Source organism: Pezoporus wallicus, unplaced genomic scaffold, assembly GCF_028554395.1.
Source record: "Pezoporus wallicus isolate ANWC-B61680 ecotype Strahan unplaced genomic scaffold, APGP_CSIRO_Pwel_v1 contig_6978, whole genome shotgun sequence".
NCBI lineage: Eukaryota > Metazoa > Chordata > Aves > Psittaciformes > Psittacidae > Pezoporus > Pezoporus wallicus.
Window position 1 is genome coordinate 2,147,316 of NW_026637190.1, and position 24,735 is coordinate 2,172,050.

The 24,735-nt window shown below is 47.0% G+C and overlaps 1 protein-coding gene across 1 annotated transcript in view; it reads left to right on the forward strand.

Moving 5' to 3' along the window:
• Positions 1-24,310, forward strand: part of ITIH5 (inter-alpha-trypsin inhibitor heavy chain 5) — a 47,885-nt gene extending 23,575 nt beyond the window's left edge. Inside the window, exons 8-14 of the mRNA XM_057403785.1 lie at positions 9,733-9,904; positions 12,642-12,951; positions 15,808-16,361; positions 16,731-16,781; positions 18,329-18,445; positions 20,875-21,252; positions 22,282-24,310. Of these exons, the coding sequence (XP_057259768.1) occupies positions 9,733-9,904; positions 12,642-12,951; positions 15,808-16,361; positions 16,731-16,781; positions 18,329-18,445; positions 20,875-21,252; positions 22,282-22,580 (1,881 nt within the window). The 3' untranslated portion in view covers positions 22,581-24,310. The remainder of the gene's footprint in view (positions 1-9,732; positions 9,905-12,641; positions 12,952-15,807; positions 16,362-16,730; positions 16,782-18,328; positions 18,446-20,874; positions 21,253-22,281) is intronic.
• Positions 24,311-24,735: the final 425 nt, after the last annotated feature.

Below are 24,735 nucleotides of genomic sequence, written 5' to 3' on the forward strand. Positions count from 1 at the left end.
GTTGTTGTTTCTAATAGGGGTCACAAGAGCCTGGAGAACAGGTTGCATCTGCAAGGTTTACTGGGAAGCGAACTGATTTGCCCTTTGAGCAGTCTGACTGCTGATTTTTATGGCACTTTTGGCCAGAGAGAGGGGGACGCAGCAGTTTTACACTGGTATAACTAGGAGAAAAAGGGGCCAGTAACAGCTTTACCACCTTGTGATTACCATTCTTACCCCCAGCTTCACTAAACCTGGAGAAAAGGACCTTTCAGTGATAAAAAGCAGGCATGTTCCAAGCTATGAATGTGTCCACAAGAGGATGGGTTTGCAGATACTCTGCAGACTGCAGTGAAATGTAGCTGTTTCAACCACGTACCCGTTTCACCTTACCTTTCCCACAGGAGATAAATGCCCACACACTCAGTTAAAAGTTGGCTACGCCACAAGCCTGGCAACTTGTCAATGGTTGTGTGCCAGACTGGAATTTTCTTGGAGGTTAATTGCTTTAGGAGGAGCTCGACTGAAACTGGGACCTGCTGTGTATTTGCAAGGGCTTCAGGTTATTTGCCTGCATCCACGCATAGGACACTGCTGGTAGCCTTGGTCTGTGACCCACACGGCCTGAGCCCTTCTGAGGGCTGCAGTCCCTCACACATCCCTAAACCTCTGTGCCTCTCAGCACACAGACTGCCTCTGAGTAGTGGCAAGGTATTGAGAGATCAGACAAGCACCTGAGCCCTTGATGTTCTCACTCCAAACTCCACTGCTTTCTGCTGGTTGCCTCAGAGCTGGCTGCGTGCCTGTGAGTATTAGTTCAAATAGTGGCTGCTGCCCAGGAGAACCACCTTAAATCACCAGGGGGCCTTGGGAAAAGCATTAGTTCTAATTGCAGCCTTTAATGAGTTTAAAGCTGCTGTGAAGAGGAAAGATTTGTCAGCTTTTCCGTTTCAATTGGAACGCAACAACCTGAGCCCATGTCTCCAGCACTGAGAACGTCATGCAGCTGCCTCCTACTTGGCAATACACAACAGCAGTGTCATCTCAGTCCTCTCTGTCGATGTGAATGTGGAACTACAGCAGTAAATAAGGTGTCACATCCACATGGACTTTAATTACCCAGCTTCCAAGAAAGATGCAAGTACTTGTCACGCAGCAAAATAATCTGCTTCCACCTAACACTAGAACTTAGAGATAATGACAGGGTCATACGGGGAAACAAGCAACCTTCAGAGCAAGACACCCTCAGATACTCATGACAGGGAGCATCTGCTTCTGGCCTTGGGACTAACAGCCAGCACGTCCAGAGCTGATTTGCTCCATGTTGAGCAGTAGAAGTAGAGACAGCATCTCCCAGGGAGACCCCAACCCACCAATAAATGGCAAGTCCCTTAATGGGGCTCATAATCAACAGGATGCAAAGGCAAGTGCAGAGTTTGGCACGGAAACGAAGGCTTGAACTGAAACCCCGTGAGAGTTTGCCCAGAGGTTTCAATTGACCCCTTGCTGAATTCACCAAAAGGATGAACTAAAAACAAGTGCTGCTGAAGACACAGCCCAGCAACCACCAGAGAAGTCCATAGTGAAAAGGAAGCGACTAAATCAAGCTGGGAAGTTAGTGCACAGATCAGGGCCATTAAGTTCTACGACCAGGCATAGCTATGGCAGAACTAGAGACAGCTACAGCATAACACTTGGTCTGAAACTCAAACTAGGACTGAACCCAGGCTGGACCTTAAACTGCATGACTGTGGGTGGAGGCCCCAGGTGGGGCTGGTCAGAGCCATTAAACCCTATTAGCATGCTCAAGGCCCTGGCATACACATACAAGTTTCTGAAGCTGTAGGTCTGGGTTTCTTTGGTAGTCCTTTCCAACCTGGGACTGTGGTTTTCCCGTTGCTGGAGCAATACCTGGAAGCCAGCTGTGGCTTCTGTTTGTGTTCTCATCGTGGATGTGGTACATGAACTTAGGTAGGTTACGTTGTCTGTGCTTGTATCCTTGCAGAGACTCGTCTGTTTGACTGGCAAACCCAGGTTTTAGCTGGGTTTATGGCTGCGTAAGATCCCTGAACTCTAAAAGATACCTCATCTTTGCTGAGATTTAAGCTGTTAGTCTAGCATTGCTTCTACCAACACAGCAAATACCCCTTCACCCTAATACAGGGTGTGCACTACTCATTGCTCACCTGGGACAGTCTGTTTTGAACTGTGAGGAGCAGTTGAAGCTCAGAAGTGCTTGTGGGAGCTTGCTGGAGGGAGATCTTCCATGTTGTGTTACTGTATGAAGTCATTAAAGAGGCAGCTCTGACGCTGGGATCCACATGGTGTAACCTGAGGTCCCTTAGGAATGAGGGGTATTGTACTACCTGTGTCATGAAGCTTTTGCTTGGATAGTTACCCCTGATGTAGTGACCTCACTGTCTCCCAAACATCTGCTCTCCTTGCTGAAGAGCTTTGGGCAAAGACTTGGCCTGTGTTTGTATCTGAGGCACTGGCTTGGGATGGAAGTGGGCAAGGGAAGGGCTATAGGTAGGGGTCTGCAGGAGGGAGTGGGGATGCTGGAGATGCTGAGGGGATTTCCCATTTGGAAATGGGGAAATTGGAGGGGGCAAGGGTGTTGGAGGACTGTGGAGGTCCTGCGGCAGACTCAAGTGAGAAAACGGCAATGGCAAGGTGCTGTTTTCTGAAGGAAAACTTGGTGCTTTTGCATTGCTTCATGCTAACCCTGAGCAGAAGTGCTCCAACCAACCACTGCCACCACCCTTCACTCACTGGAGGGATGAAAATGGGGAAGTTGCATCTAAAAGTAAGAGGTATCCCAGGTCAGTGGGAGGAGGTGGGTGAAGAGTCGGTGTCTGCAGAGCAGTGTCAGATGCTTCATCTCTTTGGAAGCATCCTCCCTGAGCTGGAATGGCACAATCTCTCCTTGGTGTAACAGTACAGATCTGCTGTCCATGCAGAGGGAACTGCTCTCCGTGAAGGAGCAGTGCAACTCCAGCAGGCTACACACACAGGCAGGATATTGTAAGGCCTTAGAAAGCTTCAAACCTGGCAGGCTTCTGCCTGACGCACCCACTCAGAGAGTGGCTCCATGATGAAGAATGGAGGCTAAGTGAACAGCACCGTGACCTGTGTCTCAGCCCAACTCCTGCTGCAGAGCGTAGCAGCTAATGATTCCTGGCATCGAGGGGATGTGCTGTGTTCAGCCTTCTGGGGCACGTCAGCTCTTCCCAGCACGGTGTCTGTGGCTGCTCTGTGTGGCAGAGAATGAAAGTCCCGAGTTGTTGGAACAGTTTGTTCATGCGCTGAGGCTACCTCCATCCTCTGCGGATGGGCAGAGCGAGGGATGTCAGACGCTGCATTGAGGCCATGGGGCACTTTTCCCTTGGGGTTGACCTTTTCCCTGCCAGCTCCATGGAAATTGTTTGTCATGCTGGCAGGGTGGGGGTTTGAGTGTTCAGCTGGTTTATTATGGGACGGGATCCCACTTCAATGAGCTAAGCACAAGACAAGAATGTGGCCTTCATCCACTGCTGTATCAATCTGGCTGTCTGCCTGTTGTTTCCAGCGGGGTTATTTCAGTATGGCACAGTGGGGCAGCAGTTAAGCTTTTCCCTTTAACTTACTGTATTGAGATGTTTACTGTTCCCACTGTAATCCATACTGCACTGTTGATAGAGACTCAAAGTACTGATGCTTGGTGCTGGTAAGAACTTGCCTCCTAAAAGCTTTGTGTAGGCATTTATTTTTACCCTCAATGCTGCAGTGAGGTTGCAAAGACTGAGCATCTACTGTGCCCTCTGGGCACATGAAACTCCAGTTCCTCACAGATCAGATCATCTTAGGGTTGGTTTCTTGTGTTTATTCTCACCATGCTGTTGGGTGCTAGAGGAGTGAGTTACCCCAACTGATAGCTAAACTTGTCCACGGCCTTGAAGACAGTTGAATTTTCTGAGCAGCAATCGAGTCCTTAAATGCCCTAGACAAATGTGGAGCTAAGTGTTTTATTCAGTGTTAAGTGGAAAATCTGTTTCAGAAAAGGCAATAGAAACAGTTGCTCTAAATGATGGAGTATTTCCTTTGCTGGGAAACCACAAAGCAGCTTCCCCTAAGGCCATATAGGAAGTCAGCAATGCTGTACAGCAAAGGATCGATTGCATTCAGGCAGGAGAGACTGGAGCATGAACTGAAGACAGCCCTTCACTGTCCAGAGCTCCACAACCAAACTCCCCCCCATCACAGGCCAGTGTCAGTGTAAAACAAAATGCTTGTTGTCCGGATTGTGCCTTGGTTACACGGTCAGTGTCTGCCAGGAGGAAAGCACAAAGATACATTGACTGGGAGAGGGCTGGGTGCAGCCGCTGGACCGCAGCTCGGGGATGCTCTCTGCAGAGGAATAAAGGGCAGATTGTTGTCCCCAGGGGGAATGAAGGGGGTGGGGGAAGGTAAAAACCCCAAGGACACACCTCTGGGTTAAACCCCATTCCAGGTACAAGAGTCCCCGCCGCTGGCATTGGTGTGTGATTGCATTACATGGGCAGAAGCTGGGACACAGAGAAAAGCAAAGCTCAAGATGTGGCTTCAGACCTCAGCAGGAATGAGACTATAGCTGCAGAGACCCACTGTGCCCACAGAACAGGACTCAGCATGAACTGAAAGTCTTTCAGTATTAGGCTTGCAGAGAGGATGTGGGCCTCGGATGAAGTGCTCCCAGGCAATGGAAAATGTGACTACGTGGGCTTGGGACATGCATTATAATGAGGAGCTTGAATTCTCCCCTTGCTTCGTAGCAGGGGCAATGTCTGGCAATGCCACAGCATCCAGCAACCGCACAATGTCTCCCTTTGAACTGCACAGCTTTCGAGGTAGCCAAGCTTCACCCTCACCCTGCTCCTCAAACAAACAAAGGACTGTGAGAGAAATGTCACCGGGACTCGGGTTCCTCCCAAAGGTGCCCAGATGGTCTGACATCATCCCAGATGTCTCTGGGGCAGCTCTTTGACCCAAGGAAGGGCTCTCCCATGGGAGCGAGTCTCTTCCCATGCTCCAGCAGGGTTTAAGCAAAGTGAGGTCCGTCAGAGCCAGCCCCAAGGGCGAGGTACAGAGGAACTGCAGTGGAGCTGAGGGAGCTCTCTTCCTGCCCTGGCTGGGGGTCCTGCAGCCTTGAATCACCTTGGCTGTGATGCAGGGCCCTTCAAACAAGAGCCAGAAGAGCAGCAGTTGCGTTGCATGCGCAGGCATGGTGTGGAGGTGGTGCTGGGAGCTGGCTTGGCTCTGTCCTTAGGGCTTGAGAAGGCGCTGCTTGCACATGGGTCATTTAGAAAGTGTGAGCCATTCATTCTTCAGCTGCTCGGCACATAAACTGTGATCACTCCTTGGCAGCCATGGCCACCCCTCCTGTCCCCAGCCGTAGACCATGATTGTTCTGCTCCAGGTTTGGGGAATGGTATTTTGTAGCCCTGGACGTGGCTGTCCCAAGCATTCCGATTCCTGCTGTGCTGACAGCTCATTCACCAGCACAGCTTCTCAATTCAAATGCATTGAAGGGGAATTCAGTCTCTACCTCTCAGCTCAAATTCACCCATGCTAATTTGAGGGGAAACAGAGGAAGCTTCCTCCACTGAGTTATCCGACGTTAAATCCTCATTTAGAACTTGCCTCTGATGGCTACAAACCATTCCCGGCCAGCAAAAATTGATGTTTCTCCCAGCTGTATGGCTGCTTCCTGCCCCTTTCCCCTTTAATCCTTTTTCCACCTTCCATGCAGGAATGCATTTATCCACGCAAACACGTTGGAAGTGTTTTACCTGGCACAGCAACGGCACTGGATGCTTAAACTGATTCTCCTCGGTGCGAGTGGGTTAAATCTGTGCCCAGCTGACCCCCAACATGAACCGGAGTCATGCACAGCGGAGGAGGAACAACGTGGCCTTACCAGGGAAGAAGTGGTTAATGCTCTGCATGGCAGGAAAGTGCCTTTGGCCCCAGTTCCAATGCGGTGACTCACTGGGGCCAGGCGGGAGTGGAAGTTGCAAAGACCCCATCGGCAGCAGCAGCTTGGGAATCCCATGGCAGCCTCAGCCCTTGGCTTCTCGGGGCCAGGAGAACTTCCAGCTGTGGCCATACAAGGCCAAGAATGAGAAACCTGCTGTCCTGTCCTGACTGGAGCTGCTGCCAGGCACTCTCTGCACGAAGAGCTTTGCAGATCCTTGCCTGGGGGCTGACGGAGACTGGAGGAGCCCTGGGTCATAACCGCACACACAGGGATTTCAAGCAGTGCCCTCTTACCAAGATATTCTCCTTATTTGAAGTCACTTGTGCCTGCCAACTCCTGAATCACATCCAGCCCTCGGGGGAAGCCACATCCCTCTCTCACAACCCATTTATGCCTGAGGAATAGTGGCAGCAGAGTGCGTTGCCACCTTTTGTGGACTCTGAAGTCTTTAGTATAAACCTGAGGGTCTTTATGGGTTCAGAGGAGAGATGGAAGCGCGCAAGATGAGCCAGGCAATTCTGAGCACTTTGGGAGAGATGGAGACCCAGTTCAGTTCCTTTTGGCTCCAGTAAGCACTATAGTGCTCAGGATTGGGCAGTATTAGGTCCTGAGGTGAGTCCCACCGCCTCTATAGCTGAGCTACTCAGCCTCTCAGAGGCAGTGCTGGGAGACAGGCACGTCCAGGCAATGACTCAGCTCATCCTAAACCCCATCCAAAACAGATGGGATGGATTACTCTCTGGAGGTGTCTTCCCCTGCCGAGGGAGGAATTAGATGCAATGCCCAGCTTTCTGATGACTGAGTTGGGAAAGCTGAATCCCACCCTTTATTTTTACTGGGGATGAGGTAAAAGCTACAGTAGAGTGAACCACATGGCCTCCCTCATTCTGTTTGCTTTGGAGCAAAACCACATACATATACACACTTGCACGTACGTTTGTGTGTCTATAACATAAATTCAAAGGGCGTTTTTATTGAAGTTCAGAGGCAAGCACATGACGGGGATGCTAGAATCCAGGCTGTCTGTGCGTGTGTATTAGAATACGATGGAACCTTTTCCTGGGAAAAACTGACTCAAACTCCATGGAAACAACTGAACTGTGACCAAAGAGACAACCAAAGAACCCTGTATAAGGGAGTGGAGAAGTGCTGCACCTTCTGCTTCAGTTCCCTCCTGAGCCCTTGTGCTGTTCCAGCTTGGATAGTGTGTACACCAAACTGCATTGTTTCGCCTTTTCTTTTCCCTTTCTTTTGGCTAAACACAGGCAAGAAGGTCAAAAGGGATTTCTGAGCACCCTGGAGGCGAGATGCAACAAGGCCAAAAGCAGGATGAGCTCTCCTCTTGCCTTGTTCTCAGAAACAACAGAGCTGTTTGGGCCCAGTCAATCCCTCTGAGGAAAGTGCGGTTTGACAGAGCTGCAGCAACCTTAGAAGAGTTCTTTTTGTAATGGGGAAGGTCAAATGATGTTAATTGTAATCAGAGCTGTAATACGGATAATGGGATCTGGGGAGTTTCCCTCCAGATCACTGCTTCCAGGCACCTTTGCTTCTCTTCCTTCTCTTCCACACTGGGAGCTGTTGTTTCTTGTTTTAACATCCCGCCCCAAATCTCCTTCAGCAGAGGTTGGCATGAAGGCCTGATCACACTCACATAGCACAGAAGCTTCATGTTCACTTTCTGCTTACTTTGAACCCGTTTTTGAGGGACAAACGCGTGGGCCACTCTTGTTGTCCTGGAATGAACCCAGGAGTCCTTTTCCCCATCCACCGTGTGATTGCTGCTTCGCCCTTGTGTGTGCACAAGAGAGGTGGTTTGGCCTACGGGATAGCTGGAAACTCCAGGCTTTGGAAAGCTCCCATTCGTGGCTTTGACACCATCACTGAAGTAGCCTCTGCCTTGATTTCCCCTTCTGTAAAATGGGACTGAATTTGCTGTTTGAGGGCCCTCTGAAGGGTGATGTCATGTGTTATGTGATGTACTCTTACAATACGAAGGCTATTGTAAAAGAGGAAATGACGGGACACAAACCCTTCCCTTCTTTCTTCAAAGAACTGCTCTTCGGCTCATCTTGGCAAGTTCTCTTTGGACTCTTTGACTGGGGAGACAGCCCTTATGTTTGGGGCAGGCATTCATCTTCTTGAAGGTTTGTTTTGTGCACAGCTGGCAACTAAGCCCCACATCGTCGTGATGTGAACCTAGTGGGGTTCTCCCCTCCTCTTTGAAAGAGATTCTTCCACCAGCATTTGGTTTCGTATTCTTAGCTGTGCAACACCCATAAAATGCATGGTGGTGAGACATGGAGTAATGTTGTAGCTAAGCAAATGGAGGGATGAGTCCTGAAATCCCTACGGAGGGAAATGGTTTATACAGAGGACAGAAACAGACAGGGAGGGACTCCAGAACTGGCTCCGAAATGTTTGAAGCTATGGGAAACGTTCCACTTCACTTCAGATGGACTGGAAGCTAAGTCACCAGCTGGGAGGATGAGAGATTCCACTGCGGTGGGTAATGTGTTTGCAGTTGCAGCATTGCATCATCAGCTTCAACGCAGAATTCCAGAGGAATATTGATGACACAGCTTGAGCAGCCCTTTGAGCTCCTTTCCCGACTGTCTTTACATAGCAACATCAGGCCTAGGAGTATGTGACTTCCAGCACTGCTGATTGCCTTTTGTGTTTTCTCTGGACAAGCCCTTCACGTATTTCCCTCATCGGCCTGAGAGAAACCTTTAAATGCTGCTGAATCCACCATATTATTTCCTTGGAATTTGAAAGGCTTAATGGTGGCCAAGAAGGGGCAGAGCCCATAAGCCGCTGATCCCTCCACTTACAGGTATTGCCTTATATTCCTCCCATGAATTTTGTGTCCAAATACAGGGATAGAGGCTGCTTTGGGGCATCTTCTTTCGTCTGGTCTTGCTGAGCTGAAGTTTGTCTTCATGTGAACACAGCTGCAAATCAGAGTTGGTCCCTCTGGGGAGAGCTGGACACATCTTCATTCTTCCTGTTGGCTTATCCTCAGCAGCCTGTCTTTCCCATCACCCAGGAAGCTTCACCTCTCACTATGAACTGGTCTTGCTATCAGCTTTCCTCACTCTGCCTATATTTATATAGGATGATAAACAGCGAGCAATATAATGTTGATGAAAACCAAGATGCCTGGGACAAAAGTGACTAGCAGGTAGAATTGCAATGACTAGTCAGGGCTTGTTTTCTTGGTTTTATATCTTAGTAATTCTTATTTATTCTAATTAATAGCTTAAACATTTGTTAATTGCTGGAACTATTCATTGGAGTATGTATATACCAGTTGGTATCCTAATTGTGAACAGAGCATTTGCATCCTTGGCATAATTAGAGGTATTTCAACTTGTAAGTACCCTTTTTAACTATATATCACTTAAAGCTTCCTGCAAGTCTAGAGGGAAGAACAACTCCATGAGGTTTTTGGTATTAGAAAACATTATTCAGTATCCCTTAGTTCAGGGCATGGGAGTCTTGGGATCTTTTATCCTAATTGCCATACACGATTTTTAAGCTATGCAAGATCTTTTGGACAAGAGTTGTTCTTGTGTCTTATATTTGCATCACATCTGGCATCACAGAGATGAGGCCTTGATAATGGGGAAGGACATCCCAGTTTTCTTCATGAGCCAAACTGGCACTGTAGAAATATTTGTAAGATCAGTAAATGTCCTAAGAGTTCAATTCTTCCCCACTAAATGTGTTGTGCTTACTGTTCTTTTTTCTCTTTCTAGACCAAAGAAGCTCTCTTCACAATCCTCCAGGACCTAAGGCCTGAAGACCACTTCAATATCATTGGCTTTTCCAACCGAATAAAGGTCTGGCAGCAAGACCGGCTGGTGCCAGTTACTCCAAATAACATAAGAGATGCCAAAAAGTACATTCATAACATGTCACCTACTGGAGGTAGGATTCAGAGATACAAATGAGATGAATTTTGATATCCAGCTACAGAACGGAGGGTGGTGAATGGTCCTGTATCAATAAAAACACACTGGGACTTGGGTGATGGAACAAAGGAGCCCCTTCCCCACCTGCACTTGGGGTTGTGTGACAGGAAGATGTGTGCCCTTTATCAGTATACCTGAAGGGAAGGTCTCCCCAGATCCAAACATATGACTTGATATACTTATTAAAGCCAAGCTGGACCCATTCTCCCATTTATCTGGAGAATGGAAAATTCCCGAGGCTGTTTCTTGAGCACACAGGAAAAAACATCGTATCCCGATGAAGGACACACAAGGCCAGTACTTGGGCAGTTTCTGAAAGCTGTGTAAAAGCAGACACGTGGTTCTGTCTGGGCTGGGAACTTCTGGGCTGGACAACCCAGTGTGGGCTGTGGGATTGCCTTCTGCAGGAGCTAGTTTCTTTCTCATCCCTTTTCGTGTGTACATCATTGCCAGGAAGAAAGAAGGGAAAGGAGAAGACCCCAGAACAGTGGCACTAGTATGACTTTGGATTTGATGATTCAGTGTTCTCCTGTGAGTCCATGAACATAGCACAAAAAAACCCGATAACATACTGGGGTTTGTAAGCAGATGTAATTTGGCAGCTGTGCCCATCCTAGCTGAGCGCTCCTCAGATAAGCTGCAAGCTGCAAATCCTTCCCCTTGGAAAAGTCAGCTGGTTGAGGGTCAAGTGGGGTCTTCCCATGGCTGCCCTTGAGCCCTGGCCACTCCTAGCAAAGGAAACCCTCTGATGGAAAAACACAGCAAACAGGATGGTTTCCATAACGTTCGCATTGTCAGAGGAAGAGTTTAGGAAGGGGTCAAGGGACCTGCCCAGTTAAACAATTACCAGTGGTGGGACTAAACTCAGACTACAAAGCTTTTCAGTCCCGAAATACCAAGAGAGCTATGCAGGAGCCAGCTGAGTTTGCCCATGAGTGTGCCAGAGAGCAAAAGTAAAAGGAAACGATTAACTCGGGTTCAGCAGGCGGTGCAGTGATTCTCCGACACAGGCCAGCGGTACTTCAGTTTTGGCTAACTCTGCACTTCCATGGAATCCCAGCCTGCTTTGTGTTGGAAGGGACCTTAAAGCTCATCCAGTTCCAACTCCCTGCCACGGGCAGGGACCCCTTCCACTGGAGCAGCTTGCTCCAAGCCCCTGTGTCCAACCTGGCCTTGAACACTGCCAGGGATGGGGCAGCCACAGCTTCTCTGGGCACCCTGTGCCAGCGCCTCAGCACCCTCATGGTGAAGAATTTCTTCCCAATGTCCATTTTTAATACCTAAATATTAAGAAAAAATGTAATTCTATTTTCTGTCTGATGCTGTTGCTCAAGTATCCATCAGTGAATGTGAATGTGAATGCATTCAGACTGACCCCAGACACAATGTATGTGCTGCGCTCGCACTGCTGTGTCATACTCACACCAAAGAAATGGGAAAAAGGTATCATTGCTAAATATTTGTGCATGTGGCAAAAGGCAGTTTTCAGTGCTTGGTAGCTCTGTGATGCAGCTGGGTTTGAAATGACACAATCTGCTACACAGAATGGTTTCCTTTTGTTTCTGGGGAAAAAATCCCAAACCTGAAACTTTGGATCTGGATAGGGACTGAGGGAGTATTAGGATATTTAGGTGCAGGGTTTTGTTTCAAAGCCATTTTGCATAAAACATGGTCTAAATTATGAGGCCTTTTCAGAAGTTTTGGCCCTTTTCCTGTTCCTTGACTTGCTGCAGTCACTGGACCTGTGTTTCTGTTTCCACTGGACCTAAGTTTCTAGGTACATGATGCGTGGTCAGACCTTGCTCATAACCTCTCTAGAGCTCCCTTTTTGAACCCCCAAGAGTCTGTTGTGTATGGTTCTTAACCCATTTCACCTGCTTTCTTCCTAAGGGCTGTTTTTAACCCATCTGTACTGATCTTGCAAAGGTTCCATAGCCAACCCCTCTTTGCTTTGAGTAGCACAAGAAATACACAGAGAAATACCTGTACTCATTTTCTTGCTTTCTCTTCTCTGAACACACAGTAGGCTTGGATCCTTTCCATGGCTTTTCTTCTAACAAACATCTGTCCTCTCATTAATTTCTGTTTTCTCTCTTATTTTCTGTGTTCTTTCTCCCACTTCAGGCAGCTCAATTCTTCCCTAGCCAGCTGTTTTGGGAAAACACACTTATCAGTTAACAAGGCCATTTCTTTTCCCTTTAAGCTTTCTTAGCCCTGGGGTTCAAAGCACAAACACAACCACTTGTTTTCCCATTTGAAGGCTTTCTACCTTTCTCCACATCTTTGTGCCCTTCAGACAAAGCGAGCAGGACTTGTTTTCCTGGTGCAGATAGCATCTGGGAGAGTCCTGTAATTAAGTTTCACTATTCTCGTATGTACAGGCAACACATGGTGTGTGCTGTGATTCTTCTTACTACGGCTGATTGTTGTACATTGGGGCATTCAAGGATACAGCAATTCCATATAATCAACTGCAGTTATTAGACAATAAACAGCTATCCCAAACTGAATTAAAGAGCTGGTGCAATGTCATGTAGACAAAAAGGAACATCCTGCTGAACAGAGATCATAGAACTTCATGATGTTGGCATTGGTCCACCTCACAAGGGTGTCGTTGTATTAAAGGGAGCTCAGGGAAATTATATGTACATTCTTAGAAGGAGAAATGACCTAATCCTTTTGTACCTTCCCAGGGACTAATATTAATGGTGCTCTCCAGACTGGTGCAAAGCTGCTGAATGACTACATTGCTCAGAATGACATTGACGCCAGGAGTGTCTCTCTGATCATCTTCCTCACGGATGGGAGGCCCACTGTTGGGGAAACGCAGTCGTTAAAAATCCTCAGCAACACCAAGGATGCCATCCGCGATAAATTCTGCCTCTTCACCATCGGTATCGGCAATGACGTGGACCACAAGCTGCTGGAGAGGATGGCACTGGAGAACTGCGGCATGACGCGGCATTTCCAGGAGGATGAGGATGCAGCCAGCCACCTCAAAGGGTTCGTTCTGCTTTTCTGTGCTCCTGTCTGCTTATAGTGGGAACTCTGGGCAAGGGGTTGGGAAGGACAATCCTCTAAGGGATGACACAATGGCTGGGAGTCTCCCTGAGGCTCAACTCTGGTTAGAGAGGCAGAGTATGCTCAGATACTGAGGATGCCTACCCAGAAATTGTCTCCTTCCTAGCAGACCCCCTGGGCTGTGCTGGAGCTTCTCAGGCCCTCACACCAAGGCATCTGTTTCTCTAATTCAGACTGTTGTTTGGGGCATGTAAAGCTGGAGAGATGAGAGGCATGAGTGCCACGTCTCTGCAGGTAGAGGGATGGAGGAAAGGATGCATTGCTCCTTTCAAATTGACAACATAAATGGTATCGAAGGGCTCAGGAATGAAGGTCCCAGTTTGGGACAGGAAAGTATTTCTGTGTTTTTTGAAAACCGTAACTTCTTGCCCAAATTTCAGAATATTCAACTTTGAAAAATACTGAATGATCATTCCCTCATTCACTCATTCTTTGGGACCCAAACTCCCAGCAAGTTTCCTGTAATCCTCATCATTCACTAGGACCAGGCGTCGTGCTTCTCTTCTGTGAGGGGGGAGCTGTAGTCCAAGGGGAGATCCTAGTGAGATCAACAAAAGCATCTCTGAACCACAGCTCTGTCTAAAATGCCAGGCTGTGTGTCAGTATTTCCAGGCAAAGATGTTTGACTTTCACTCCCAAAATGCTAATGGTTTGGACCTCAGGAACCAAAAAGAGATAGTCATTGGGCACAGACCTCTTGCCTAGCTAGTTTCTAATTCACCTGGAGCAATGAGACCATGCACCTCCCACCAGAGCTCTTCTTTCTGTGATGGTTATGTGTGAACAAGAGTATCTTCCTTTTAAACTGGATTTTGTAGAGCCATCTGCCACCCTACCCATGTCCTTTGCCCATATATTTTGGATAGCAAGTGGCATTCCCTGGCAAATAAAGGATGCACTGATTGATTGGGCTGCAGGAACCCAGCACTGCAAATACTTGTTGAAAGACCTCTAGCTGATAAACAGCTCACTGTTTATCAAGCTTAGTGATGGCAAACCTGTTTGGCATCTGGTGCCAAATCTATACAATCACTTGCTGGAGACCAGTACAAATCACTGTTATAGGGAAAATCTACATGGACGCCAATGTAGTTTCTGAGTTTTGTGGTCAGTGGGTTGTATTTGTACACAGATACTTACAGAGTCATAGAAGGGTTAGGGCTGGAAAGGACCCTAAGATCATCCAGTTCCAACCCCTCCTGCCATGAGCAGGGACACCTCACACTAAACCATGGCACCCAAGGCTCTGTCCAGCCTGGCCTTGAACACTGCCAGGGATGGACAAGTCCTTGCATTGTGCTGTAAGGCAGGTTGTATCTCTCACTCCACCATTTGTTACAACCCAGGTGTTATTTCCAGAGAGTTCTCAGGTTTAGTTCACTCCTGGTTTAAAACATGACGATGTCTCTGCATCAAAGACACTGAATGCTCAGAAAGACTTCAGAAGAAAGTCAACCAACTCAGGCTTTGGGAGTCCTTGGAGAGAGAATAAAGCAGAAAGTGTGACTTTAGCTTCCAGACAACCTGTTTAAGCAGATGTGAGAAATAAATGCAGCTTGATCTAAACAAGGGCTGAGGCCAAATCTTTGTTTATTCGCCGAATTAGGCTCAAATGACTTGCCAAGTTAGGGAGAGTCTGGCATTTAAATGGAAAATAGGCATTCCTGGAGCAGCTTGGGAAGATCCATCAAAAGCACATTGCTGTAGGGCAAACACAGTACTGTAAACTTGGGCCTTGACCCCTTGTAAAGGCTTTTTGGCTCCTCCAGTGTGAGGTATTCACAGAACTATAGTAGGTCACGTTAACAAGGCATTGTAGGGTTAAGCTCTCTCATTCCAAGGAAGCCATGTCTTGCTCCAACAGAAAACTGGGGGGGTGAGTGTTGGAACTAGATGATCTTAAGGTCCTCTCCAACCCAAACCATTCTATGACTCTATGAACAAGGTAGCAATGAGTTCTCTTCTGCCAGGCTGATTGTATTTAGTAGTTAGGATTCCTCCATTCCATGGAATTGTCCTCATTGATGGGGGTTAGTGAGATTCCTTCTTCATTGGCCCTCAGAAAACTGTACTCCTTCCTGTCCTTCATTGACCATTTCAAATGGTTTTATCCAGAGCTCTTCCTGTGATACAGAATCTTTGCTTCAGATACTCTCCAGATTTGGGGAAGCTAGTGTTACAGTTTCTGGCTCTGGAATACCATGTAGGTGACAGCATCTCTCCTGAGTGCGTTTTGAAATAACTACAGTGAACCTGAGAAGCCAAGAACTTACTTTTAATGCACAGTTCCTCTTAAGCAAACTTAAGTGGTCACAAATAACTCTTTGCAGAGCTCTGGAAGCATAGCAGAAGGAAGGTGACTTCCAGGCCATGCTGGGATGCTTCTGAATGTACTGAAGAGACTTTGTCTAGATGCCTTAGACACTGAAAAGTAAAATAAGGCAGAGAACAACTTTGGTTAAAAGGGATCTCTGGAGGTCACGGAATCCATCCTTCTGTTCAGAAAAGGGCCAACTTCAAACTTAAGTGAGGTTTCTCAGGGCCTTGTCCACTCAAGTTTGAAAAATCTCTAAGGGCAGAGACTTTCCCCATCTCTCTGGGCCCAGTTACAGGGGATGCAGTACTTAAATTTAGGGCCTGGTAACTCTAACTGCTCCTGAACGTCTCAGGAGCCGTATTAGACAGTCTGGCTGCATCCTTGGCCATGTGTAAGCGCGAGAGTGCGTGCATACACCTGGATGAACAGTACTAATGGTGAGAAATTTGCCTTTCCTTAAGGTTCTATGATGAAATAGGAACTCCTCTTCTCTCCGATATCCGTGTTGACTACCCTGAAGACAACGTGGAGCAAGTCACCCAGAACTTCTTCCCTAACTACTTTAATGGCTCTGAAATCATCATAGCTGGCAAACTCATCAACCGCACCTCAGATAGTCTCCATGTGGAGGTGACTGCTAGCAACTCCAAGAAGTACATCCTCCTCAAGAAAGATGTGGCTATTGACCTGCCAAGCAGGAATGATATCAGAGGTGTCCCCGGCTTGGAAGATGACAAAGGTGATGTAAATTACATTGAGAGGGCGTGGAGTTACCTCACCATCAAGGAACTGCTTAACTCTCGGTTGAAGAGTGACAACAGTCAGGAAAAAGACTATTTGATGGAGAAAGCCAAGTCAATGGCCTTGACTTACAATTTCGTTACTCCCTTCACTGTTCTGAAGATGAGAGAGGCTGGGCTCCATCCAGAACTAGCTCCAGAGGAGTTTATCAGCCCTTCCACTGACGGCATCGGGGAAAAGCTGCAGAGTTTGCAGGGACACAAAGCACCACCAGGTATGAGAGGAAATAACCATGTGCTGGTAAGAAATCTTTTCACATAGGTTACGCCTCACTTTGGCAACAGGGATGATGGAGCCAATGAACGGAGGGGCGGTAAGCAGAAGGGTGAGATTTTCATATTGATTTTGCTAATTATGGGCTGGGTGACCTTAAGCAAACCTTTCAGGAAGCTGATTCAACCCCTTGAAGCACTTTACTGCTCTGTAGAAACTACTGAATTAAAACTGGTATTCTAAATGAAGCTTAAAGTAGCTGCAGAAATATGCCCATAATCTTGCTGACTTATTTTTGTAACATTATTATACTATGGCTCTTTCTGCTGCTCAGTAAGGAATTGTAACAGCCTTCCTTCCCCTCTTCTAGGTATACAGAGACAGCAAGATAAACAGAGAATTAAAATCTCCAAAACCTCAGGTCAGTGCCATTTTTCTTGCCTTTAATAGTCGTGGTTGACTTATGGAAACCTCAGTTGCATGCCACTGTGGTATAATCATCCCAATGGATCAGCCACAATCCTACTTACTAGAGCTGCAGAGTAGGGAGGAAAATGAAAACAAAACCAAAATACACAGAGGCTCAGTAATGAGAAGAAGTGGGAGGAAACATGGCAAGGCAGATGGTCTACAACGCTTGATACTGACGTTCGAGTCTTCTGTAGATTTTAGGGGAGAACAGGAAGCTTGTTCTTTCTGTACTAGGACTAGTCAAAAACCATTAAACACTGAAGAATAAGCCTAGCTCAAGAGTTTTGACTTGAATTTCACTGGATAACATCAAATTTACTTTAAAAACTAAACTTTGGGCTTGTCTTATTACTAATGACACCTATCTGGTAGTTGATAAATCAAGGATTGTTGGAATGTAAAGAAGACTGTGGGACTGCTTAGTATCTGCTGTTGACTGCCCTAATCTGATATCCTGGACTGCATCAAGAGGAGCGTGACCAGCAGGTCGAAGGAAGTGATCCTGCCCCTCTACTCTGCTCTCGTGAGACCTCACCTGGAGCACTGTGTGCAGTTCTGGTGTCCTCAACATAAAAAGGACATGGAACTGTTGGAACAAGTCCAGAGGAGGGCCACGAGGATGATCAGGGACTGGAGCACCTCCTGTATGAAGACAGGCTGAGGAAGTTGGGGCTGTTCAGCCTGGAGAAGAGAAGGCTGCATGGAGACCTCACAGCGACTTTCCAGTATCTGAAGGGGTCTATAGGGATGCTGGGGAGGGACTCTTCATTAGGGACTGTAGTGACAGGACAAGGGGTAACGGGTTAAAACTTAAACAGGGGAAGTTTAGGTTGGAGATAAGGAGGAAATTCTTTCCTATGAGGGTGCTGAGGCACCGGAATGGGTTGCCCAGGGAGGTTGTGAATGCTCCATCCCTGGCAGTGTTCAAGACCAGGTTGGACGAGGCCTTGGGTGCCATGGTTTAGTGTGAGGTGTCCCTGGCCATGGCAGGGGGGTTGGAACTGGATGATCTTAAGGTCCTTTCCAACCCTAACTATTCTATGATTCTACAATATTGAGGACCAGGAAGGTTCAGTGTGAGGTGTGTCCATGCAGCAGTCCTTGGTTAGAAGACGCACTTCTGTGTGCTGTGGGGGATGTAGCCTGCTGACAAAGTACGGAGTGGTACACAGCTCAGCATGATAACTCCCACCGAAATTATATTCCAGGAAGAAAATATCCTGATCTTCAATGGGACTGCTCTGGGGTTTGAGTTTCCATTGCAAACCCAACCTCTTCTGTGAGAAAAACAAACCAAAATAGAACAGATCTTTGTGAAAAAACAAAGCAAAACTTGGCATTTCCTGCCAAACTCCATCCAACCCTCTAACACCAACAAACTAGGAGGTCTTGGAAAAAACAGGGACAAAGATACTTTTCAAAGCACTTTTGTTATGTTTTTGGACTGCAGTTTTGTAAGTCGCTAATATTTGTCTCTTTTTTTGCATGTCTTCTCAGCTGATGGAGACCCTCACTTTGTCATTGATTTCCCCTCCAGCAAGTTCTCTGTCTGCTTCAATATCGATGGAGAACCAGGGGACATCCTCCGACTGGTTTCTGATCATAAGGAATCTGGTAAGCAGCCAAGTAAAGCAGCTCCTTGAGGGTTAGAACTAGATGATCTGAAGGTCCTTTCCAACCCTTTCTATGATTCTACTTGTGGAGGAAAACTGAAGTGTAAGGCCAGCTCTCTGGCAGCCAGACTGAGCCCCAAGGTGCTTCATAGGCAAGAAAGGGATAAGACATTAGAAAAAGGTGTTTTTCTGGGCAGGCAATGGAAAAAGGGTGCACACCTGGCTCTACTCACCCGGATTGGAAAGGGAGGCAAACTGCTCACTTGCACTTACTGACCTCCAACTTCATCCTAAGCAAGGAGGAGACCTGGTCACTGTTACATACACAATTCACCTACAAAGTGTTTGCCAACAGAGTATATACCTAATCATAGAAAGAGCTGTCTTTTATATGTATCCAAACCTTTCCCAGTTCAGGTCTTCATTGACTGAAATCAAGGGAACAGCGACTACACATAAACAGCCAAGAGATGCACTTGAGCGCATGGGAACCATTGCACCTCTTCAGTCCAGCTAGACTGGAGAGCTCAGTTCCTCCCGGGATCATTGAACCCAGTATGGTCTGGGGGCTGCACTTGACCAGTCCTACAAGAGCTAACAAACAGCCACAGGCATTTTGCATCCTGCATGTAGCGTTTGCACAAGCCACCTCCATGTGAGAGGTTACACAGAGGATCAGCTTTCTGGTGTGGAGACATTGCCTTACTTTGGTGCATCTTTATCAGCTCTCTACTTACAAAGTCACAGCAGGCAAATAAAAGATTTGGAATCACCAGAATTTCTCTGTTGTTGGAACTTACCTCTTTACTTGCAATACTTTTTGCTTCAGGACAGAGTGAAGTATCCAAACAGGCTAAAATGAACAGCCTTAAGAAAACCCACACTATTCAGGATCTGCTTTGCCCAAGCTAGTCTGATCCTTAGGGGCCCAAACTGGGGTCTGATCTGATCTGGAATTCTAAGCAGGGCAGCTAATAAGCAGATTATGTCCTGAAGCAGGGAAATTGTGGGAAGAAGGGGTGTCAAGACCAGAGACAATGCACAGATTTTTTTTACAAAGGAGATAAATAACCCCACAATCAAATTATAAGAATTCTGTTCTGCTTGGCAGTGGTCTAGCCTCCATACTTCTGTATTCATGCCTTAGTGAATAAGATCAGCTCCTGGCAAACTTCTTTCATGGACTCTGTTCTATCACTTCAGTCATTTTGTGGCTCAAAAGCAGAATAAGCTTGAGGAAATTAGACTCTGTAGCACTAGCAAGTTGAGTCTATGAAGACAGAAATGAGAGACACCCCCCCAGCAATGATGGGATATGGAGATACTTCATCTCGCTGCTCATAGCTTGGATTAGCAGCAAGCCTCCTCCTTTATTCTTTACTGTCTAGTAGCTGTCCAGAGGCCTGTGGGAAGTGAGACACTGTCTTCTGGACAGCAAGTCACAAAAGTCATTAAAATCATTGGGAATCTTACCATAGGCATATGAACTTTATTTGCCTCAGGGGGATCTGCACCTTAGACTACTCAAAAGCAGTTCTTCTGGGGCAAACTGAGGGAAGTAGGAAAGGCAGCACTGGTGAGGCTGGAAATAACCCCTCAGGAGTGCAGGGTGTACTCTTCTGCAGTGACACAAAGAGAACCTGGATTCCCTACACCGCCAGGAACCTGAAGGGAGGAGGTTCAGCACTTCAGCTCAGACGGCTGCAGGTCAGGACTGAGAAGGAGCTCTGTAGGTCCTGCTCAGTGTTAGTGTGTTGCCCAAGGTAATAACCTTTACCCTGTGGCTTCCCAGGCTAATTTGCTTCTTAGGAGTCAGCTAGAAAGGGACATCAAACCGCAGCTGCCTGCCACCCTGAGATGCTCTGAGACAGCAGCGTTCACATACACCGCGGTACCTTAGAAGTTCAGTCCCTGTGCCAGTTGTGCTATGAGGAGAAGCAGGACTGCCAGCAGCTTTTCTTAGTCCTCCAAGATCTGGTATGTTTGCCCAGGCGATGTGCTAGGCATCAACAAATGGTGGTTTAGGTAAATCATGCCGTGGTTGGTCAGGCTAGAGCAGTCAGGAAGATAAGTATTTGTCTTACGTGGCTCAAAATCCCTGCACATCATTATCTTGATCATAATTGGATCTAAGGTTGGAACTTAGGGAGTGACTGTGCTGTGAAGCAGCTGGTTCTATCCTGTAGCGCTGTGTACACAATGTCAGGACTAATGGGGCTGGGTGAGCCTGACAGTATTTCTGAGCTTGGGTAAACTCAGGTGCTCTGTAGAAAGTAATCAGTTTATGCTAGCCTGGTTATACTGTTTTAGGTGAAATAATCGAGCATGAGGCGGTGAATCTTCATGTTCTCAGTTGCAAGGTCTGTATCTTTGAGACAAATATACCTGTTCCTGATTTCAGCTTCCACTTACTGATTGTTTCCCTACAAGGTGTAACTGTGAACGGGCAATTAATTGGAGCTCCTGCACCGCCCAACGGCCACAAGAAGCATCGGACTTACTTCAGCACCATCACTATCCTCAACAATAAGCCAGAGAGATCTTACCTAGAGATCACACCCAAAAGAATCATCCTGGATGATGGGGAAAGGCTTCTTCTGTCCTGTGGTCGGAGCGCTGTTGTGCGAAGCAGCAGCCTCGAGGTGTCCATCTCTGCCAATTCCAACGTCACTGTGACGATACGAGACACCATCAGCTTTGTCATCCTCATCCACCGTTACAAGAAGCCAGCCCCATATCAGAGGAATCACTTGGGGTTCTACATCTCCAACAGTAAAGGCCTCTCTTCTGATTCCCATGGGCTACTGGGTAGGTAACAAGTTCCTGGGTTCAGAGCTGTAAACCAGACAAAAATGATCCTTCCAAACAGTTTTAAAGGACAGAGACAGGAATGAACAGTGCAGGTGGGGATTAAGTTCCCAGCTGAGACTTTTGCATCCACTCTCAAACATCTTCTCTATTGTATCCCAAACTCTTCTCCCATCTTTTGCTGTGTGAGCTATATCCTACTATCCTAGCTCTGTGGCTGTACCCGTTTTTCACGTTTCCAGTCTTTTTGTGGTTGCTTAATACAGGTGTCATTAGAACACACACGCTCGATGGTCCCCATACAGAGATAGAAACCAAATATTCCACAAGAACCCTGAATAAAGCCCCAGTAAGAGATTCTTTAACAGTATCCCTGATTCAGAACAGCCTGATTGAGATCGAGAAAGTTGGTACCTTCTGTGGCCCCTTTCTTTCAAGCATGAAGAGAAAGAAGAGCCATTCCCACATTTTGAGAGCAACTAGGATTTAGGTAGGCTCAGAGGACTAGATGGTTAGTTTCTTTCTGCCAACGAGAAGCAGTGTTGTTTATGGCCACGTACAGGTGCAGAACCCTAAGACTGAAGATACAGTCCATTCATGTACCCCCAGATTAAGCAGATGATCTTTCAGGAGTGAGGTTTTGGATTCAGGCCACTTGCATGCACAAACCTCTAAATCCAAACTTATGTTTGGCCTAAAAGAGCTTGTCCCCAAGAAAACTTGGGGCTTCAGGCCTAGAGCTTCCTTCTTCTCACTGATGGGCATTGTATGAGTTATTATCCTCTAGTAATCATGGTCCACAGAAGGGAACTTACTACTAGCAGCTCAAAAAGCGAATGTGTCTTGATGAGTGAAAAAGGAAGTAGGGTTTTATTCTAATCTCTGTGCTTGTAAGATTTAGGAAAGAGCTGCAGGACTTAGATTCATCTTTCTATTGCAGAGAAGCTCTTTAGAACCTCATACAGGAAGAGCCCTCAAAACATGGCACAAAACAGCCAGTCACGGACTCTGTTTTATCTTGCCTTGCAGGTCAGTTCTTGAACCACGAAGTTAAACTTCTCCAGGAATCTCTAAACACAAGTCATCAGCAGGTTGGTCAGAATCAAACGGAAGCACTGCAGCCAAACCCTACCAACACCCTGAAAGTGAAGGGACGGCTCGTTCCTGTGGTGTGGAAGCAGAGGAGGATCTACAATGGGCAGCAGGAAGTTGAGTGCTGGTTTGCCAAAAACAATGCAGACAAACTGATCGATGGGAGCTATCAAGACTATTTGGCTTCTCATCCTTTTGACACAGGGACTAGCTTTGGGACAACTAACAGCCTTTAAGACGGACCAGAGCCATGCATTGCAGCAGCATGTGTGACAGTGGTTCCCTTCTGAAGCCTCTTATAGGCAACTTATGAATATTTCTTTACTTTTTGGTGCCAAAGAAACCAAGGCTTTTTGCCCTTGGAAATCAGCTGTCTCTCCTTCATGCTAGATGGATGTTGTTCATCGAATTCCTGAAGACAAGCAGGTTGTGGGGGAAAGGGTTGAGGAGATGGTAAAAGCATGATGAGTGCTCTCCCAATAGGAATGAAGGGAGAAGTGGTTGAGCACTCATGTCAAGCAACGCAGAGAGCTGCTGGCCTTAAAATTAACCCATGCAGGGATCTGTGCAATACCCCAGGGGCTGGTGAGTCACACAGAGAGAGGCACAGATCATACAGCACAGTGCCTGCCTAGAGAGACATCCTTGGGTGTCCTCCCTTTACGCTTTGTGACTTGGAGCATCTGCTCCAACCACGGTCCCTGGGGAAGGGGGAGAGAGAGAGACAGGAGAGGTGGCTGGATATTCATCTTAGTGCCCCGTTAGCATCAAAGAGGTAACAAAGACATCAAAACCTTATAAATCAACCGGCCACAGGACAGCATTGCTTTCTTGGTTATTAGGATGAGGTCTGGATTTACCACTAAGCGTGATGTTCCCTGAACCCCTGCGGACCCTTAAAACAGTGGTGAAAACCTTCATGTGGTTTATTAGTGTCTCAGTGCACAGGCTGCATGCTTAAAAAGCAGCAAGAGGAGGGGTGCAGGCTCCCATTCCATGAAGCATCTCATTTATGTAACATTGCAGGTTTAGTGATAGCCTGAATCTTGACTCCCTCAGAGAAACAAATTCCACTGTGAGCTTCCAGCGGAGCTGCCACCTCCATGAGCAGAGCGTCCCTTCTGCTTAGCAGAGATTTAAATTCTCTACAAGATGACGAACCAGCCCTCAGGACAGCTTTTGACCCTACAAACAGCATCTTGAACTCAGACTAGACATTTCTAGCTGCTTTTCTAATCAGGGAGGAAGTCTTTATTTACTCCAAGTCGTAACATAACTTTCATCCCAGTTTCCCCTGGCTCCTTCTCCTTCCTTATGCCGCAGGAATCTGTGCACAGCAGGCAGGAGGTTACGGAAGGGTCCGCCAGCCACCCCCTCTGCAGGTGGTGCAAGCCTCCAACCCCAAACTGCAAGGCTGTGGTCTGTTTCAAAGCGAGGCATCGCTGAATAATGCTATAGATCAGGCACAAGGGAGTTTCTTTAATAGAGAATGTGGCCAAAGAGGACTTTGACAACCACAAAGACGGTTAGATGGCAAGGCCAAATTGAGCTCATGTATACTCTGCCTTTCCAGAGCTGGAAGAGGGTGGGTGTGGAAGCATCCCCAGGAACTAAATGATATCCATGTGTTAGGAGGAAACAGAGTTGCCAGAGAGCTACAGCAATGGGTTCAATCTCGACTGATTTTTTTCATATTTAATATTTTATATTTAATCATATTGTTGCTGGGGTTGGGGTGGTGATTTTCCAGTTGCTTTGTCTTCTGCTTTGTAGCACTAGCCCTGTGGCAGCAAAGCAGGCAGCAAGCATGGGTGCTTATTCATGCCATGTACTGCAGCAAAAAAGGAACTAGCTAAAAGCAACCAGCTAGATTTAATTGCTGGAACATGCCTACAGAGAGCTCAGTCAGTGCAAAACTCAGGGCAAGGCTTGAGCTTAGGAACAGAACATAAAAAACCTACTGCTTTAGGCCAGCTATGTTAGCTCTCCTACAAGAGAGAACTGAAGGCATGCAATAACCCAAGAGGTTTATGCTCTGCAGCATGCACATGGGCCAAAAATGACATGGGAAAGAACATCTGTGAAGTTGCCTTCTCCAGCCAAGACAAGAGTGGAAAGAGAGATCACCAGCCCCTTTCCAAGCAACCTCCCATATCACTAGAACAGGGTGCAGACAACAGTGATGATGAACTTACAGGCGGCCCCGTCTTCTTCATACTGTCCTCACTGAAGAGGTTTCTTTGAAATCTTTACTTTCCTCCCACATTTAACTGTTCAAGTGTGTTGCTAAGGGGATTGATTGGCTTAAGGTCTCCTCTCGTCTCATCTCTCCTGTATATAGATATGTATATATACATATACACGTATTGCTAATGCTTCAGGTGCATCATT